At 43.1% G+C, this 17,807-nt stretch overlaps 1 protein-coding gene across 1 annotated transcript; it reads right to left on the bottom strand.

The window, feature by feature from the left end:
• Positions 1-31: 31 nt before the first annotated feature.
• On the bottom strand, positions 32-16,213 carry LOC135225804 (small subunit processome component 20 homolog). The gene is made up of 2 exons (XM_064265304.1): positions 15,980-16,213; positions 32-7,204 (listed from the first exon to the last, which is right to left on the bottom strand). The coding sequence occupies exons 1-2, from the start codon at positions 16,181-16,183 to the stop codon at positions 47-49; spliced, it is 7,362 nt and encodes a 2,453-aa protein (XP_064121374.1). The 5' UTR covers positions 16,184-16,213; the 3' UTR covers positions 32-46.
• Between the last annotated feature and the right edge of the window lie 1,594 nt (positions 16,214-17,807).

Below are 17,807 nucleotides of genomic sequence, written 5' to 3'. Positions count from 1 at the left end.
AAACTATTTTGGGAGCAACCGTGTCACCATGTTTTGGGCAATTTCTTTATGACACATCAAGAAATGCACTTAATGATTTACAGCTTAACTGTATAGCCACAGCACATGATTCTATGTCTTCATCATCTTTACCCAGCAATTTCATGCACAGCTCAATCAAATATGACTTCCTCTCTGATCTTTCAAATAATATCTTCAGTGACTTATGAAGCAAAGACCTGTTTTCTTTGCACTGCTCTTTGACAATTTGTTCTGATATCTTCAACCAAAAGTTTGTCTCCAGCTCCTTGGTGAACAATTTTACAGGGAAATTAGTAATAACTCCATTAATGAACATTTGGGCAGAAAGTCGACCTTCTTCAATAGAATATGATAAATTGCCTAAATAATAATGGATTTGAGCTATTATTTTCTTCTTTTTCATTGGATATGTTAACAAGTATGAGTAATAAGTTACTCTGGCTTGGTTAAGAGCATATTGTCGAGTACATACAATGCTCATTTTCTTCACAGACTCCATGAGTTCGTGAAGCTCTGGAGCATCTATCTTCCTTGCTAAAACAGCCTGTAGGACAGCAAAAACTATTGTCTGATGGCTGCTGTCATCCAAGGATTCTTGGACATACTGTAGCAATACACGCACTTGCTCAGAGGTCAAGGAATAACTCTCAACAGTTTTGATGATGAATGCTAAAGTCCTGAATGTCAGCTGTAAAAGTTCATACACTTTTCCTTTTGCTAGTTCTGAGGAAGAAAATTTGTGCAAAATAACAAACATCTCATTACAAACATTAACAAGCTGTTTCTTTAAAGATGGAAGAGGGTACTTGACAAGAAGAGTGATGCACTTCAATGCAAGCATACTAATATCAGGATGCTCAGATCTGAGACAATTTTCCATGACTTCTAAATATGGATCAAGTAATTTTTTATGGTCTTCTTCCTGTGGATTAAATTTTTCTTTTCGCAGCAAACTTGCAAGAAGCTTAAGAGCAAATTCAACAAACACAAAAGATGTAGTTTCAAATGTTGTTTTTGGGACAAGTCTTGCTTTTTTAGGCTCAGGCTCAAGCAAATAACAATCAGAAGGCTGGTTCTTCTCTCCTTTCCCTTCTCTATTTATCTTTTTTCCTTTGACAGTAAGGAGAACTAACTTTTCATTTAAGATTCCATAAATGAAAACAGATTTCTGTGTAAGTGTAATGTTCTCATTTTTTTCTATACCAGATGCTATTTCATCCATGCATTTGATTATCTTATTAACTATTTTTCTATCCTGAGTTGAAGCAAGAACATCTTTTAAGGGTAAAAAAAGGTTAGCAAGAGCTTGTGCTGAAACAAATTCTGCTGTAAAACTCAGAATTGCATAACTCTTATCATTCCTCGCTTCTTTCACTTTCGTTGTTATCTTTGCTACTTTTTTCTCTTCAGCTTGTAAACCTAAGATATCACCTTTACAAATTTCTATCATGTCTAACAGACATCTATCTATGTCAGATCCTTTTAATAATGGCCGAATGTGTGACAATACAGAATGAAGGGTAAATACAAGAACATGAGTTTGGAACCCTTTGGTTAGAATGCTTTGTAAGTCACCAACAAGCCATGGTAAGTATTTCCCACCCAATTCCATCATGATTTTCACTAGCATATTGCGAGCTTCATCTCTTATAGCTTGAGATTGGCTCTTCAAGAAAGTCAGCATTTTCATGAGCACACTATTTACATTAGAATCAAGAACCTTTGATGGAAGCTTTTTCATGAGCTTGATGAGAGCAAATGCTAATGGAATACGTTTAATGTCATCATCTTCAGGATATTTACTTTTGTTCACTTTGTGTTTTGCATCAGATCTAGTTCTCACAACCAAGGTTTTTTTCAGTTGTGGGATGATGTTATTCACAAGAGCGAGGTAAATTTTCTGGGGTCTGTTAAGTAACTCTCCATCAGGCATCAAAGGAAGATCAGCAGTCTCAACTTCTCTATATTCTGTCTTTCCTTCAATTGCCTTCTCACTACGTTCCTCCACACATGATGGTTTATTTGTGTCTTTCTTGAATAACTCTTTATTCTTAGTTAAAGTAGACTCCTTTATCACCAACTTGTCATTTCCTTTCACCTCAGTGTTTTCCTTGAGATTTTTTCCTTCTTTTTCCTCCAATATTATAACTTCCTCTACCTCTTCATGGAAACCATCGATCAATAACTCTAGTAATTTGACTAAAACTTTGAGATATTTCAAATTTATTTTCTTGAACATACCCAAGTATGTTTTCAACAGTCTCATGTAAGCATGCCAAGGCAAATGTAGAGCAAAAGCACCAATGCAGCGAACTGCTGCTTGTATTAAATGATCATCCTTTGCATAAGCATCATTGAATAAGTAAACTCTTAAAGCAGGCAAGAGGTATTCAGTGATGGTGTCTTCTGAAAGAATGAGAGAGCCATTCTTCAACTTATCTGAAAGCCTCATCATTGCCCTTGAACGTCTATGCCTCTGAATGTGCATCATGTTACAGAAAAAGTCAGCGTCATCATCTGCCTCACTAGCAAGTTTATAAAGGTCTTCTAGCTTATCATACAACGAGTGACATTTATGAACAATTTTCTGAAGAATGAAAAAAATGTCAGTTCTTACTTCATCTTTGGGGTTTTTCAGTCCACTCTTCACCAAGGATAATAATCGGTCAATCAATACTTGCTTCACTTCAGATGGTTGAACTGGTTGCAACCTCACACACATATCAATAAACTGGTCCAAGCAATGGCGTGACACATCTCGCAATGATGTGTCATTAATATGAGATATGACATACATACAACTATACACTAAAAACTGGCAATAATCAATGGATATATTTTCTGTACCTTTACAATACTCACTCATCTGTCTAAAGCCATCTAATCTACGTTCATAATCTACTTCATCAATGAACTTTGGATTCCAAGAATTGAGGTTAGCTGCTAAGTCTGCAATGTCCTTATATTCAGGATTCGTAGAAGCAATGGCAGTTACGGCTTTGCACAATGCATCACGAGATGCTCGGTCCACTATGCAACCAAACTGCGAGATTAAGGGACGTACAAACTGCTTATTGTTATCAATGACAGGAAGCAAATAAGAGCACGTTGTAAGCAATTGTGCAATGACCTCAGCTTTCTTAACATGCTTATTTACAATAAGAGGAATTATTAGTGTCAAAAGTTCCTCACTTACACCTTTGTCAGTAAACCATTCTGTTAAACTACTAAGAATTGTCAGGTCCCTCTGTGTAACTGCAATGCCTTTGCTAAGATTTGTTATTAATATTTTCATGCTCTGTAGCAACCCTTGCAAGTGAGGTACAAGGAGGGCAGAACCATAATTCTGCAGTGTGAGGCCATCTCGTGACATCAATCTTTTCACCTCCACTAAAGGAGGACACACCACTAAAGGAAGGGCTTCATCATTTTCATTTAATGTAGTTTCCTCATGATCTTTCAGAGTTTCCTCATAATCTTTCAGAGTAAGAAGCTTTTCTACCATGTTGAAAACAACAGCTCTTACCTTATTACTGCACTTCTCATTAGAAACAAGCTTTACAACGTAAGTCAGTGGTGTCAGAGTAACATCATCCATGTGAACCTTGGCTAGTAATGGGAAATACCTTGGATTTTCCGCCCAACATTCAAACAAATTCAAAAGTGGAACAGGTGATGAGAGGCCTTCATCTGGTAAACGTCTCAAATTAGGCCAAACCATAGTTTCAAACACAGCATCAATTTCATTGGAGTGCCACTCATAATCTTCAATAAGTGAAAAGAAGCTCACAATCTGTTTTTGAGCCTGTTGTCTGATATGCTTCAAATAAGAGACATGGCGTTTCTTTATTTCAGAACGTCGTTCAAGAATCAGAGATGATAAATTTGCTATGAAGATAATTACTTTCAGGAGTAAAGATCTTTTTACAGTCATTATATTTGCAATTCTTTCAATAATATTTTCCATAGTTGTAAGTGCTCCTTGCAATCTATTAAGTGGCACAACATTCTTGAGGTCCAGATCATCTCTACCTCTGTTAACAATATCTAAAGCAGATCCATTAAGATGGCCCAGTATGACATCATATGCCAAGTCAAGAAATGTCTGAAACTCTTCCTCACTAGCACCAGCTAAAAATCGTAGAATTACAGCTTTACGAACATTAATCCTACCTTTGCCTGCACTATTAGAGCCAGTCTTGTAGTGCATTTTTCCATACAATACTCTCATCAGATATGGCATGAAATCTTTTCTGTGTTCATCATCTAATGTCTTCTCTGACCCATCAATTGAAAATAGTGTTAAAGCATTCTTGAAAGACTTGTCATCTAGTAATTTGTACATATGATCTTTGTATGGAGTTAAAAAAGCATGATTATAACCTAATAAGCAGTCAAAGGATAGCTTTTGAAGCGAAGGTGAAGGGTGTGTTAACAGTTCTAGGTACATAGATTCCAGCTTTTTTGACTGAGCAAGCATCCTTGGGTTATGAAATCTGGAGAAGAGTGTAAGTTGCTCACTGAGTGATTTGACTGATGCTCTTCTAGGATACTCAGCACTGCCTTCATCTTCCTCCAAGTCTTCTAGATCTTTACCTATTTCCGTCCCATCCTCATGTTGCTGTGATACATCATCATTTCCACTACTTACAAACTCCTGCTGCCCTCGTTCAAAAGTAATATCTTGTGTTGGTGCCACAGTAAAATCTACAGGAAAAAATTCTTTCTCCAAGAAACCAAAGAACAATGGTACCAAGTCCCTGTTTTTATTTTCACAAATATCTGGGAACTTGTCCATTGCTCTCCAAAGTAAGTCACGGAAATTCAAATGATTAGGTTTTAATGGTAATTTAGAATAACCTGAATGCAGTGTTAATATGCAATCAACATCAGAAAGGACACTACAAGATAGGTGAAGATCTTGATCAGGATCTACCTGCTTTCTCAGTAAAACTTCTTGTGTTGTATGAGAAGCTATTTTCAACTTTGAAAACCAAAGAGGCCAAAATACATCAAGTGGCATAGAATAAGCAAAGCCTGCTATTGTCTTCAAAACTGGATTCCAAAGGTCCTGGTAATTTGTATATAACTGCCCAATCAAAAATAACAATGGAGCCTCATTATAATCTCCTGATACTGGGACATGTGGTTTCAAATGATCAGCGTCCACCATTGTAATAAAACGGAGGCGATCTCTAAACTCCCAAGGTGTGATGGGTACAGACTCAGCTTTCAACAAGATTTGGAAAACATTCTCAATATCATCAGCAGAATTTTCTGAAGGAGCCAAGGTTATAGGAAACAATGACAATATATGAAGAATTAGGAAACGAACCTGGGGGTTTGATGAAGCCAGGCCTGGAGCCAGATATGTATAAATTTCTTTCAAATATTCTTCACTCATGATGTTCTTTTGATTCACAGATGAAGCAACAGTAAAATAAATATCAACTGCTCTTAAGATATGTACATTTTCTCTATAGTGGTTTTTCTTCTTAAGCAGTTCCTCAAGTTTGACCTGACATAAACTTGCAAGAAAATCTTCCTTTGAGAGTGTATGTGACATAACTTCAACCACTAAACTGATCAAAAATAACACTTGTCTTGCAAACAAAGGAATTTCAGATTTTACATTCATATCAAGAGCAAATTCTGGAACTGGTACTTCAGACTTCTTTTTCTTGCTTAAAGGTGCGACAGTGTCAACTATTCTCTGTGCTTCATCTTTTAACATAGACATAGCATTGTCCAAAATCTTGGTCAAAAATGAAGTAAATTCCTGGTTTTTCAAATGCATTATATGAGGCATACACAGTAAGCACAGAGACAAATCCTCAAGGTTTGAAAGTTTTTCAGAAATACCTTTCTTTATTTCCTTCTCAATATATTGGCCAATATACATCTGTCCATTTAAACCAGGAACAGCAAAGTTTAACAGATAAGGATTCCAGGTACTCAGCTCCTGCCCAGATGTGCAAGGAGGTCGTTTCTGAATGGTTATGTCAGCAATTAACTCTAAAATATTCCTAGCAATACCTTGATCTTCACTTTCACCCATCATACACTCCAGGCATGGTAAAACTAAATTAAGTATTTCTCCATCAAACCTTTCTAGGTTAGTAACTTGCTTCACAAAACTCAATTTAACAGCAGGAGAATAACTACAGGACAAAAATGAAGAGACAATTCTCTTCAAGGCAGAGTGATTAAGTTTGTCTGCAGGGAATGCTAGCAATGTTGCCAAAGTTTCTGCCATTGTATATCCCACAGTGTCTGGTAGTGGGGATTCAAGTACATTTACACAATTAACCACTGTATCATTTACATCTGTTATCAGTGCTCCTTGTTTATGGGATAACAAGACATGAAGTACTTGCAAAACACAGTTTAAATGACGATGAGTATCTGCATCATCCTGAGAAATCAATCTTTTTGTACAGTCCCAAAAAGTTGGCCACACAAGAGAATTATCTTCCTTCCATAAAGTTTGCCATGCAACATTCTTATCTGGATGAGGAGTTGTTATGTATTTGGCCAATAAAGACACTGTAAACTTAACAGTTTCCAAGGCTGGTTCTTGTGGTACTTCATCACTGCCACTTAAATTTTCCAATAATTTGTCTAATATCTTTGGAGTACAGCTATGAACTCTTTGGATAACATCCGACTTCATCATTGAAGCAAAAACACGCCCCAAACCTTCCACCTGGGATTCATCTTTCTTGAGTTTTCTCAGGGACATAGAAATAAACCAGTTTTTCTTAGGAATCTTACGAACTAACACTCCAAGACTCTGAGCAGCAAGCTCATTAATGTACCAAGGATATGACTTGGAAAGGAGATGTGAGAACTTGTTCACATGATACAAAGTGTAAAAATCTTCATAAAGATACTTCTGTAAAACAACAAATAAGGATACAATACACAAAAACACTGTTTCAATCACCTCTGGGTCCTTCATAGATAAATGAGCAATGAGTTTTGGCAAAAAGTTATAGAAATGTTTACTGTAAAACTCTTGAGGAAGGTCATTAGCAAAAGCTACCAAAACATCACATACAGGTTGAAGAGCTGACGTTTCTGGATTGCTAATGTGTGTTGATATACAGCTAGCAATGTGGTTTTCATGAATCACCAGTTGACCAGTCGTCTGTATTTCATTTCCCAGCTCACGCAGAAATGTCTGGAAATAACAAACAATATAGCGTTAAAATGACAATTTGTCCAAAATTGCATTTTTCCTAACTATACAAACCTGAGGTCCTTTTACAATAGGAAGGTACTAGCGGCAGCTGGATAGGTCGTAAGCTTTCGAACAAGGGGTTCGGTAGTTAACTGCTTGTCCGACAGGCGCGCGCGCGCGACTGGGAGGTAAACAAATCACTTTTGCTTTTGGCCCAAGCAAAAACTGCAGAGTGAGGGGTGGCATGAGGTGGGACTATGTGTAAAAGGACCTCAGGTTTGTATAGTTAGGAAAAATGCAATTTTGGACAAATTGTCATTTGTTCCGACACGGCATACAAACCTTCGGTCCTTTTACAATAGGAAGACTCACTTCTTGGTGGGAGGAATCAGAGTCTTTTGTGAACAGATTGGTGTTCGCCCAACCTTGGAATGCCTCCCTGGTCGTAAGAGCGAGGGAGGGATCCAAGCCTCTGTCCGATTGATCGGGGTGTGCACCGCAGGATCAATGGTCAGACCTCTGGACCAAGTACTAAGAGAGAGGCAAGCGTATCTCTTCGTACCAGCAAACAAGAACAAGTTCCTATTTGCAGAGGCAACATAAAGTTATGGTTTGTCTCTTGTTTGGCATCCACTTCCCCCCCCCCAACCCCCTTGTAGGAGGAAGTGGTGGATATTCGCTCCCATCCCTAGTGAAAGGGATAGGATGGGGGCTCTGTCGAGTAGCTCACCGGCATCTCGTCCTTATCCAGCAAGGTTGATGACCGTATCCCTCTACCCACAGGTAGAGGGGAGAAAAAGATAGGAAGAGAAGCCAGTCACTCTCTCATTCACTTATCTATTCTTGCAGTCACACCAGGACTCGATGCTGTTCAGCCTGCTAGGGTCTGGGTTAGCTACACAACGTGTTGAGCAGCCACCACGGGTCCAAGGAAAACGATCCAAGGACCTGTGGGCAATATCCAAAAGGTAGAAGGAGGTGCCAGTGGTCTGGTTGTACCAGACCCCTGCCTTCAGTACCTGCGCCACGGAGAAGTTCTTGTGTAAACTCGAGGGAAAGGATGTACTTCTAGGTCATCTTGGTGCTGACGAAGAGTCTTCAACACTCAGCCTGGGATGTCGAGTTTCTCAGAAAGCGCGGTCGCGCTTTCACAGGACAAAGCAGCATCTCCTTCGCATCGAAGGCGGTGAAGTCCATTAGGGAGGGGATTGTGAAGGACTCTAACCGATCGTCAGGAACCGAAGGGTTCTGAGTCTTCGCTACGAAGTTGGTACGAAATCGAGCGTCACGAATCCCCATCCCCTGGATGCTTGACTTCGCAGGAAAAGTCATGCAATTACCCTCAGAGGAAAAGAAGGGAATGGTCGTATGACCTATCCCTCTTCTCGACTTTCGGTGATGTCCTGTACCCATACTGGTCTATCCGTCTGCAGCGAAGTGTCTCACATTCTCCTATCCCCACATGCAGTGAAGTTCTTCTCGGTAGTGGATAGGACACCGACACTCAATGGTGGGTGTCGATGGTATGGTACTGTGACAAGCTATTAAAACGAAGTAATGATTGCTTTGTAACAACAGAACTAAGTCAACAGCGTAGTTCGTAACTGACTCGGGAGCTCTGACAGCTGCCAACTGACTGCGTTTGGAAGGAGGCAAGTTGTCCAAGCATCCGAGCAAGTCACGTGACCTTCGCCTTAAAAGGGTTTATGCCATGAGACTAAACAATAATTTGTTTGTCACCGATGCAAGAGGCGAGGTGATGATTCTCTTAAGGCATGTGCCCAACAGGCGAAAGTCAATTGCCTTCTAGAGACCGAGGTCCCTCATGGCAAGATATCTCATAGTATAGTTGATTCTCAGCTAAGGAGAAACACACTATGTGTCGTTGAAGACGAAGGTGTACAGAAAAAGCAACCTACGTCTTCACAGCGAACCGAGAGAAGGATTCTCAAGATTCTGAACCTGTGCTACAAAGACTGAGAACGCTAACCGCTATTCATTGCTGTCCGGTGAGGATCGTAGTTGCAATAAAAAGCGGAGCGCTTTTCAGTAATGAAGAGACAGGGAATACTGCCTGAAGAACTGCTTCTCATGGGCTGAACATTTGGAAGTAGAGCTGTCAGGTCGGAGAGTAGGCGATGTCTTCTGACACATCTGTTAATTCGGGGCGAACAAATGAATAATTGCACACCTACGAATACGAGATATTTTGAAGACAAACTCAGATGTCTGCAAAAATCATTCGCATTATCGTTGGTGCGATGCAGCGGGAGACTAGTACAGACTTCTGTTTACCGTGCGGTAAACAGAAAGATGAAAGAGTCCAAGAGATATCTCTGTTGAAAAATTCTCGCAATGTCGAAGGCGATGAAATCGAGCGTCACAGCAGTAGATGGTCCTTCATTATGCTGAGAATCCCCGCCCTTAATCAGAGACCTAAGTCCATGATTGTTGGGCAGAGATACGGTTCGGTAGTCAATCAAACCAGGGGAGAGAGAGACGTAACCGACCGTGCATCTCCGAGACCTAGCTGATACTGAGCTGCTATCAGGGCAGTTCAATACGCAGTAGCTCTCGGTGATCGTCATCCTGAGTTGCCAGGTAATCCATTATTCCACGAAGGAATGCGTTCGGCTAGAACCATCGAGCATAAAGAATACGCTCGAGCAATTATATTTAAACGAAACGGATTTCGGTAAATACAAAGCTGATTTGGTGTTGTCATGACAATACCAAGTATCTAAAATCGAAAACTGATAACTGCTGGGAGGTTGCAGGCAACCCCGAGTTGCAGTTCAATTAAGATACAATTCGTCTCGGTCACAAACCGCAGAGTTAACTACGGTATGCGCCTACCCCCCGGACAATTCAACTGTTAAAAGAATCATGTCGCGAGGGTAATATACGTAGTATATTTGTAGGTTCTGTACCACGACCTCCATCCTAAATTCTTTCCTCTCGAGGAATGAGAATAAGGATTGGAGATCGACCGCCTCGTTCTCTAGTCAAGAGAGTGAAGGAGAAGTCTTTCCCAAAGGAAAGCTTCAATGGTGAACAGAATACGAAGACGATAGTTCAAGCCAAACTGGAAGTTCTCGTCCGTTCTTCTCTATTCCAGGTTAATCGCCTACTGTGAGATACTCTTCTTTCAGCAGCAGTCTTCTTCCAAATGCTAGAAATTACAGGAATTCGAGCATAAGCGAGGTTCCCGATTATCGTGTAACAATTATCGGGGATTCTCGCTCACTTTGGACCGTGGTCTCGCCTAAGTGTTTGGAGATCGTAAAAAACTCGAACACTCTGAGTGCACTAGAAATTCGTAGTAGAATTCTAAGCACTCTGCGAAACCCCCCACCACCGAATTCGTCAAACGATATCGGCTGGTGGACCTCTCGATTCCCGTAGAAATCGAGAAAGGGGCAGGATCCCTCCTCAACGACCGGGGCTTACGTCAGGTAGGACCCGAAGGTCCCCCCGGTAGTGCAGCCCCTAACGTGGGATCTTACAGAGAAATCTCTGTAGGATCCCTCCCCTTTCCCTCGTAGCCGTAAGGAGAGAGGGAATGGGGGAGGAATTGGATACTGGCTCGCCTTCCCAGCGGAACTAGCAGTTGGAGAAGAAAAGGAGCAGCCATCGCCTTACGGCGATGGCCTCTCAGAGCCTGGGAAAACGTATCGTCAGGAGAAAACGTTTTTCCCGAGGAGGGTTACGAACTCATACTGTAGGTAAGGGTCTGCCGCCACTGTGAACGTCGTCTGGGTGGGGCTGATCGACACCTGACAGGAGAGAGCCGATACCGTCCTCCGACTCATTCCAGTCCTCCGTCGAGGTCGAAACCTCTGGAGGACCGGACCGAAGGGGTATTCAAATACGGTGTCCGAAGACACGTAGAAACGCCTTCTGTCGCAGTAGAGGAGGTGAAGTAGCTTGTTCGACCGGCCAGAACTGAGAGAGCCTTCTTGTCCAGAGACGAGAGACTACCTGGTTCAACACAGTCGGCAAGCTCCGATCGCGCAGACCCACCGTCGATTTGGGTTCCCTCTCGGGCCCCAAAACGACTCGAGCCGAGACGTGGCTCTGCTGGTGGGAGCGGCGATCCTTCCCCCGAGGTCGTTGTGCTGACGAATCAGCGCCATAACCTCGGCAAAGTTCCTCTGGATCTCGGAAGTCACAGCATCTTGCAGAGTAGGACCGTTTAAACCCTTCGAACAAGAGCATATTCCGAGAACCTTCCTCCTAAGAAGGGGAACACAGCGACAGCCCTCTCAGTCTTCTCCATCCACTTGCGCATACGTCCTGGCCGGTCCAAGAACCGTGCCTGGCACGTAGGGCGTCGTGGGTGGGTGGGATCATGAGGGGCGCACCCCTCACGATCACTCCTCAATACCTCGCTCCTTCCGGTGTAACCCGAGGAGGTTGAAGGTACGGGAGAGGCAGACCTGACGCTCCCTCCTCGCTCGCTCAGCAGAACCAGCAGGCTTGGAGGGCTGCAGGCGATCGTCAACCGCGGTGGCGATCGAGCTGCAGGCCTGGTCGAACCGTCTCGCTGTGGAGAACGGCTGGACTGAGCACAGCGGCCCCGATCTCGAGTGTCAAACGAGCTGGTGCTGGTTGCCGTATCCGATCGGCTCCTCTGTGAGAGCGACGGTCAGGCGACCTGCAGGCTCCACTGTCACAGTGAAGACCGGTGCTTGTCCTCACGGCACGTCACGTCGCTGGTTCCAGCCGTGGCTGGCACCGGCGACGGGGGGCGGGGGGACCTCTTCCCAGCCTCAGCCCGTGGCCGTCGTGGACCGTCACGTCCCCGGGTAGCCAGCTGGTCGCCGCGAGAGCGAGAGCTGGTCTGGTGAGAGTCGCGTGAGCGGCTGTCACCAGTCTTCCGCCCCGTGCCGTGAACACCTGACGCTGAGCGGACTCAGAGGTCTGGTTCCTGGCTGCACGGTCGCTGGTAGGCGACCGTACACTCGGTACCTCCCTCGAACGAACGAGGCCGAGACGGACCCTGATGCAGTGGCAGAACCACTGACACCAGGCGAGGAAAAGAAGTACCGGTGTTTAGCCAGGTATCCCCTCTGGTCCCCGTAGTCCTTCTTCCTTGTGGAAGAAGAGACGGGCCCCGCTCCCGAAGGAGCAGGAGGACCAGCGGAAGGAACCCTACCCGTCCCACAGAGGTGAGACGGGTCCCGAAGAAGCTCCCGAGGGAGACTTCTTAGGAGGGAGGAGGCAACCTTCTTCTTCCTCAGCTGTGAAGCCTTAGAAGTCGAAGGGGAAGAGGCGGCAGCCGACGACGATGAAGAAGATGAAGACGACGACGACGACACCTTCCTCCTCTTCTTCGTCAGCTTCCTCAGGACAGACGTAAGATCTGCTATTCCAGGGCGGAGCCGGGGCTGCTGTAGCCGAAGCCACAGGGCCCGGACACACCTGTACAGACAGACCAAAGTCTGGGGTAGTACCACCACGAACAGGGACGACGTCAGCAGGTATGGGCATCTCAGGAACAGCAGGCACAGCCAGCACAGCATCGGCAGGGAACAGCCAGCGCAGCACGGCAGGGACAGCCAGCGCAGCAACTGCATGGACAGTTCAGCACAGAATCGGCAGGTACTGCAGGCAGCACCGGAAACACAGGAGGTGAAGCAGCAGCCAGCAACATCCTGGTACCGGCGGCAGGTCCAGGGGCGAGCTCTAGGGCAGCGGGAAGTGTGGTCGCGGCAGTGCGGCAACCACGAGCGGCGGCAGCAGCGCCCCCTCTCGGTACGGCGAACGGCACTTCACAGTGGCTGTAGGCAAGACTGTTACCACGTGAGGCGAGTACACCAGGTGAGGAGGGACGTCGTCACCTGGAGTCGATATCGTTGTCGTGGTCACCACTCCATGGGTGACCGCAGCAGGCCCAGACATAGAACTGCCGCCCCTGGACACTAGGCACGCCCTGCAAATCGACGGACGCCCATACCTCACCAAGGTCCACCCTCGTGGCAATAGCACCTGCGGAAATAACAGTAGTAGTGATTAGTGGGGGGGAAGTCCCCCCCTCGCGCGGGGGGGTGAGCCCCACACCGAACGAGCGGAAGACCCCCGAATACAATTGTACATCGGGCACCGAGCGCCCGCCCCCGCGCTCGACGGATCGGGCGAGGAGGAGAACCCAGATAACCTCCCCCCGAAGGGGAAGGGCCATCTGTGGGAGCTTAGCGGGGTGGGGGGGGGGGGTGGGGGGGGGGGGGGGGAGGGATTCTCGTTCCCCACCCCCCGCCGCACAGCACCCATGTACCCAACAATAATAAAAAGAGCCCTAGAGCAATCGTGCCCTCGGCACCGATGCAACGGGCATAAGGATCAATTCCTGACTGAGCGGAACTTGAACCAAAATAAATATTGATGCAATCAATAATAAAAGGAATAACATGAAAAAGAATCTTGCATTACGATTCACTTCACCATGAATAAGGGCTCGGAGCGAGCCGCATTTGCGCCCCTCGGTACGAGCGCAAGGGTAAAAGGATCCATTCCCGATTATGAACGGAAACCTTGATCCATAATGAATTGATGCAATCAAAATATATATATGAAAAATGAAAAAGAATACTGCGCTTGCGATTTCACTTCATACAAAATAAAAAGGGGAAGGAATCAATTCCCGGGAAATAGCGGAAACATTGATCCAAGTAAATAATGCAATCTCAATAAAATATGAAAATGAAAAAGAACTGCACTTGCGATTTCACTTCATTTAAAAAAAAAAAGGGGAAAGGATCAATTTCCGGGTAAGAGCGGAAACTGATCCAAAACTGAGTATTGCTACAATCAAAAATAAATATATGAAAATGAAAAAGAATACTGTACTTGCGATTTCATTCCATAACATAAATTTTTTTTAAGTTTTTTGCCGCCGAGCGAATGCGCTCGGCAACGAGCCCATACCGTTTTTCCCAAAAAAAAAAAATTAAATGAAAAGGCACTTACTTTCGATTTTCATCAACACATTTTTCAACCAAAATAATAAAGTGGAGCGAAGCGCTCTCCCGCCCTCGGCACCGAGCATACACAATACGAGGATCATTTCTGGGAAAATGAATTCCCGCACTTACGCCCTTCAGTCCCGGCACTCGGGTAATCGGCGGTGGACGTGGAGAAACCAAGATCCTTTAATTCACAATTGAATTCAATGGAAATAAATATGAAATGATTGTACTTACAATTCAGTTTCACTAGATAGAAAAAGAAAAACACAACCATGCGAAAGCAACGACGATGAAGCGGGCAGAGAGCGATGATACACGTCTACACGCCAGCAGGCCGAAAGCAAAAGTGATTTGTTTACCTCCCAGTCGCGCGCGCACGCCTGTCGGACAAGCAGTTAACTACCGAACCCCTTGTTCGAAAGCTTACGACCTATCCAGCTGCCGCTAGTACCTTCCTATTGTAAAAGGACCGAAGGTTTGTATGCCGTGTCGGAACAAACATAAGTCAAACACCTAAAAATGTTTAGAACAAAATTATACCTTACAAATAATTCTACCATATATCCCACCATATAAGGTAACTTTTTAACTTTAAAACATCTCCGCCAAATTAGAGGGTCTTCTTATACACCATGTATGAAAAGCAAACCTTAAATCCTGCTGAGATTTTTAATGACCGGTTAACCCCTGAAGTGTCAATAGTTGTATCAATAGTTAACTACCATTACTATTGACACCGTTAACAAAGTAATTGTAATAACAGTAAAAACCATAGGTAATTAAAGTGTAAGCGTTATATGCCACAGACTAAAGTACGAAGACCATTCGAAATTAATAAAAATAAAGTTGGTACCTATGTGGTAATAAGTTCCTATCCTTGAGGAAGGAGAAAACCACAACTCCACTCCCTGCAATTAGCTAAGATTGGGCAGTCTAGCCCCGGAGGGATGATGAAAATAAAAACAAAAAATGATGACTTTTGCTTCATAAATATAACCCTTCACTTTAATTGCGGTTTTGATTCCCTGTTACAGCATACAAAGTACTTTAATTTTAATTACTGTTTTGATTCCCTGTTACAGCATACAAACTAAGTGCTATATGACATTTACTTTGCTACATTAGTCCCTAAACAAAAACAAATCATGCTTCAGACAGACTAAGAACCTTTTTTTTCCTTTCTAAACAGAAACTGATACTCTAACAAATTCAACGATGATACAATTTGGACATTTCTCTGTCCAATTCTGAGCCAAAGCAAATAATTGGCGACTCAAGACCAACTATATATCTACAATTATTATATTGATGATAGTGGGATATTGGTTGAAACCAACAGTGTGAACTGTAACACATCTATCCTTCCATCTGCTGTAACACATCTATCCTTCCATCTGCTATCATACTGGCATAGATGATAAAACATGCAGCATATCAATTTATCCCATGTGATTAGCACAGGGATATGAGAGAACAAGCGAATAAAACAAGTACATCTTTTGCTCCTAACCCCTCGCAGTAATTGCAAAGTGTTGCTGGAGGACTATGAAATTCCCGAGTACTGCGGTATCATGCAAAATGGTGATTCTTTCCAACAAGCAACCTGGCACTAAAAACCTGACCACGGAAGCAGTAACATGATCCTAGTATCAAATCCTGGTGCCATGACCAAACAACAATGATTTCATTTACATATTTCTACAGTACTTTATTAATTAGCATAAATTAATGTTCCTCTAAAACAGAGGAGTCTCTTTTGGCCATGTATTAAAATTATATGAAATTGAAAAACCTCAGCTGTACATACCTTAAACTCTTGAGTAACATTCAGGTCTTTAGCCTTGCATACTGCCTCATAAATAAAGGTTGTATTTTCACCTTCAGTGTTTTGGGGACGTTGCAACAGGTATTTTCTGGCACTGACGCGCAATGCTCGCACTTTTTCACCAAAACCACGAAACACAAAGGTGTTAGTGGCTTTGTGTGACTGACGACCAGCTTTTCCTTTCATCTTGACTGTACCTGAAAAATATACACTCTATACACTAAAAATAAACAACAACCAACAATAGTATTCAGCCAAACACTCAAGATGAATTAAGGCAGGCCCCGGTTATTGGCAGACTCGGTTAATGGTGATCTGGTTTTTTGGGGCTTGGCTAGCGCCATAAAATCAGTGATTTATGGCACATAACAGGCCGAGTTTCAATTATTGGTGCCATACGGGGCTGACAATAGAGTTACGGCACCACAACATACCTAACAGAGGGGCCATTAACCAAAACTCAGCGCCATAAGCAGCCGAAATTTGGTTAATGGCAGTTTTCACTTATCAGCACCTCGTCGATAACCAGGGACTGCCTGTACTCAGCACTTTCTAGTCATATCTTTTATGAATATCCACATGAACTGGTAGTATTGCCTTCATATTATACTAAAACACTTAAATGACAAAGAATTCACAAGTGTGACATTACATGAAAAGTGACTTCTGTCCTTGAAGAGTTTGAAAGGTTTTCAGTGAGGTACGTACTCCTATACATCACCATCACTTCCTTGCCTACTACTTTTACCCGTCACAATATTTTCTAAAATCTCAAAGTGTTTTGGGGTACATAAATCATAAAAAACTATATTGCAAAATAAGGGTCAAAACTTCATATACTAAAGGTAAATAGTACAAGATAGTACTGTTGTTTTTGTGTATGATTATAAACGTCCTGAGTTATGACATCGTAACATTATATTTACTATTTACGTTGTAGCAGCCTCAATATTTAGTCAATATAAATTAATTTCTTTGTGAATTGTTCAAATTTGTGTAACTATTTCTCCATAAAATGTTTTCCTTAACTATCTAAATGCCATGTAGTGAGGCCATGTTATAATGCAAGCCTGAATGATGTAATAAAATATTTAGTTGCAGTGCATTTATACTATTCATTTTATTTCTATACTTTGAAAGATCTGAATGAGACTATTCAACTACCTAAGCAATATCAACAGAATACCCAATAGAGCACATATTGGATTTTCTATGAAATGTTGACTGTGTGAAAATGATATTGTTATTGTACAATAAAGTTTCATACATACTTACCTGGCAGATATCTACTTAGCTATAGACTCCGTCGTCCCCGATAGAAATTTGAATTTTGCGGCACACGCTACAGGTAGGTAGGTCAGGTGATCTACCGTCCCGCCGCTGGGGTGGCAGGGAAATAGGAAACCATTTACCTTCTAGAACCAGATTTTCTCTTCCACCTGTCTCCTGAGGGGAGGCTGGGTGGGCCATTCAATCGTATATATCTGCCAGGTGGCAGAAAGTATGTATGAAACTTTTCTGGGCTCAGCTCGTGTCGCTGCGCGAAATATCCTTTAATCTATTATTTCTAGGGTAAATGTACTAACACATACCAGAGAATAAATAAAATAAAGAAAAAGGTCAGTATAACTGACTCGCTCACCCTCCAAGAGGGTGTCGGTATGAACACTAGGCGAGTGAGACCACTACCACGAGCCAAATACCAATAGAAATCTCCCACAACAAAAACCCTCCAAGAGGAGAGCCGACCCACAGAGTGAGCAGCTCGTACTACTACTACTCCATCCCATGCTGCCGACTGCTGCGCCTC

Source organism: Macrobrachium nipponense, chromosome 20, assembly GCF_015104395.2.
Source record: "Macrobrachium nipponense isolate FS-2020 chromosome 20, ASM1510439v2, whole genome shotgun sequence".
NCBI lineage: Eukaryota > Metazoa > Arthropoda > Malacostraca > Decapoda > Palaemonidae > Macrobrachium > Macrobrachium nipponense.
This window is presented reverse-complemented; position numbering and strand designations above follow the sequence as displayed.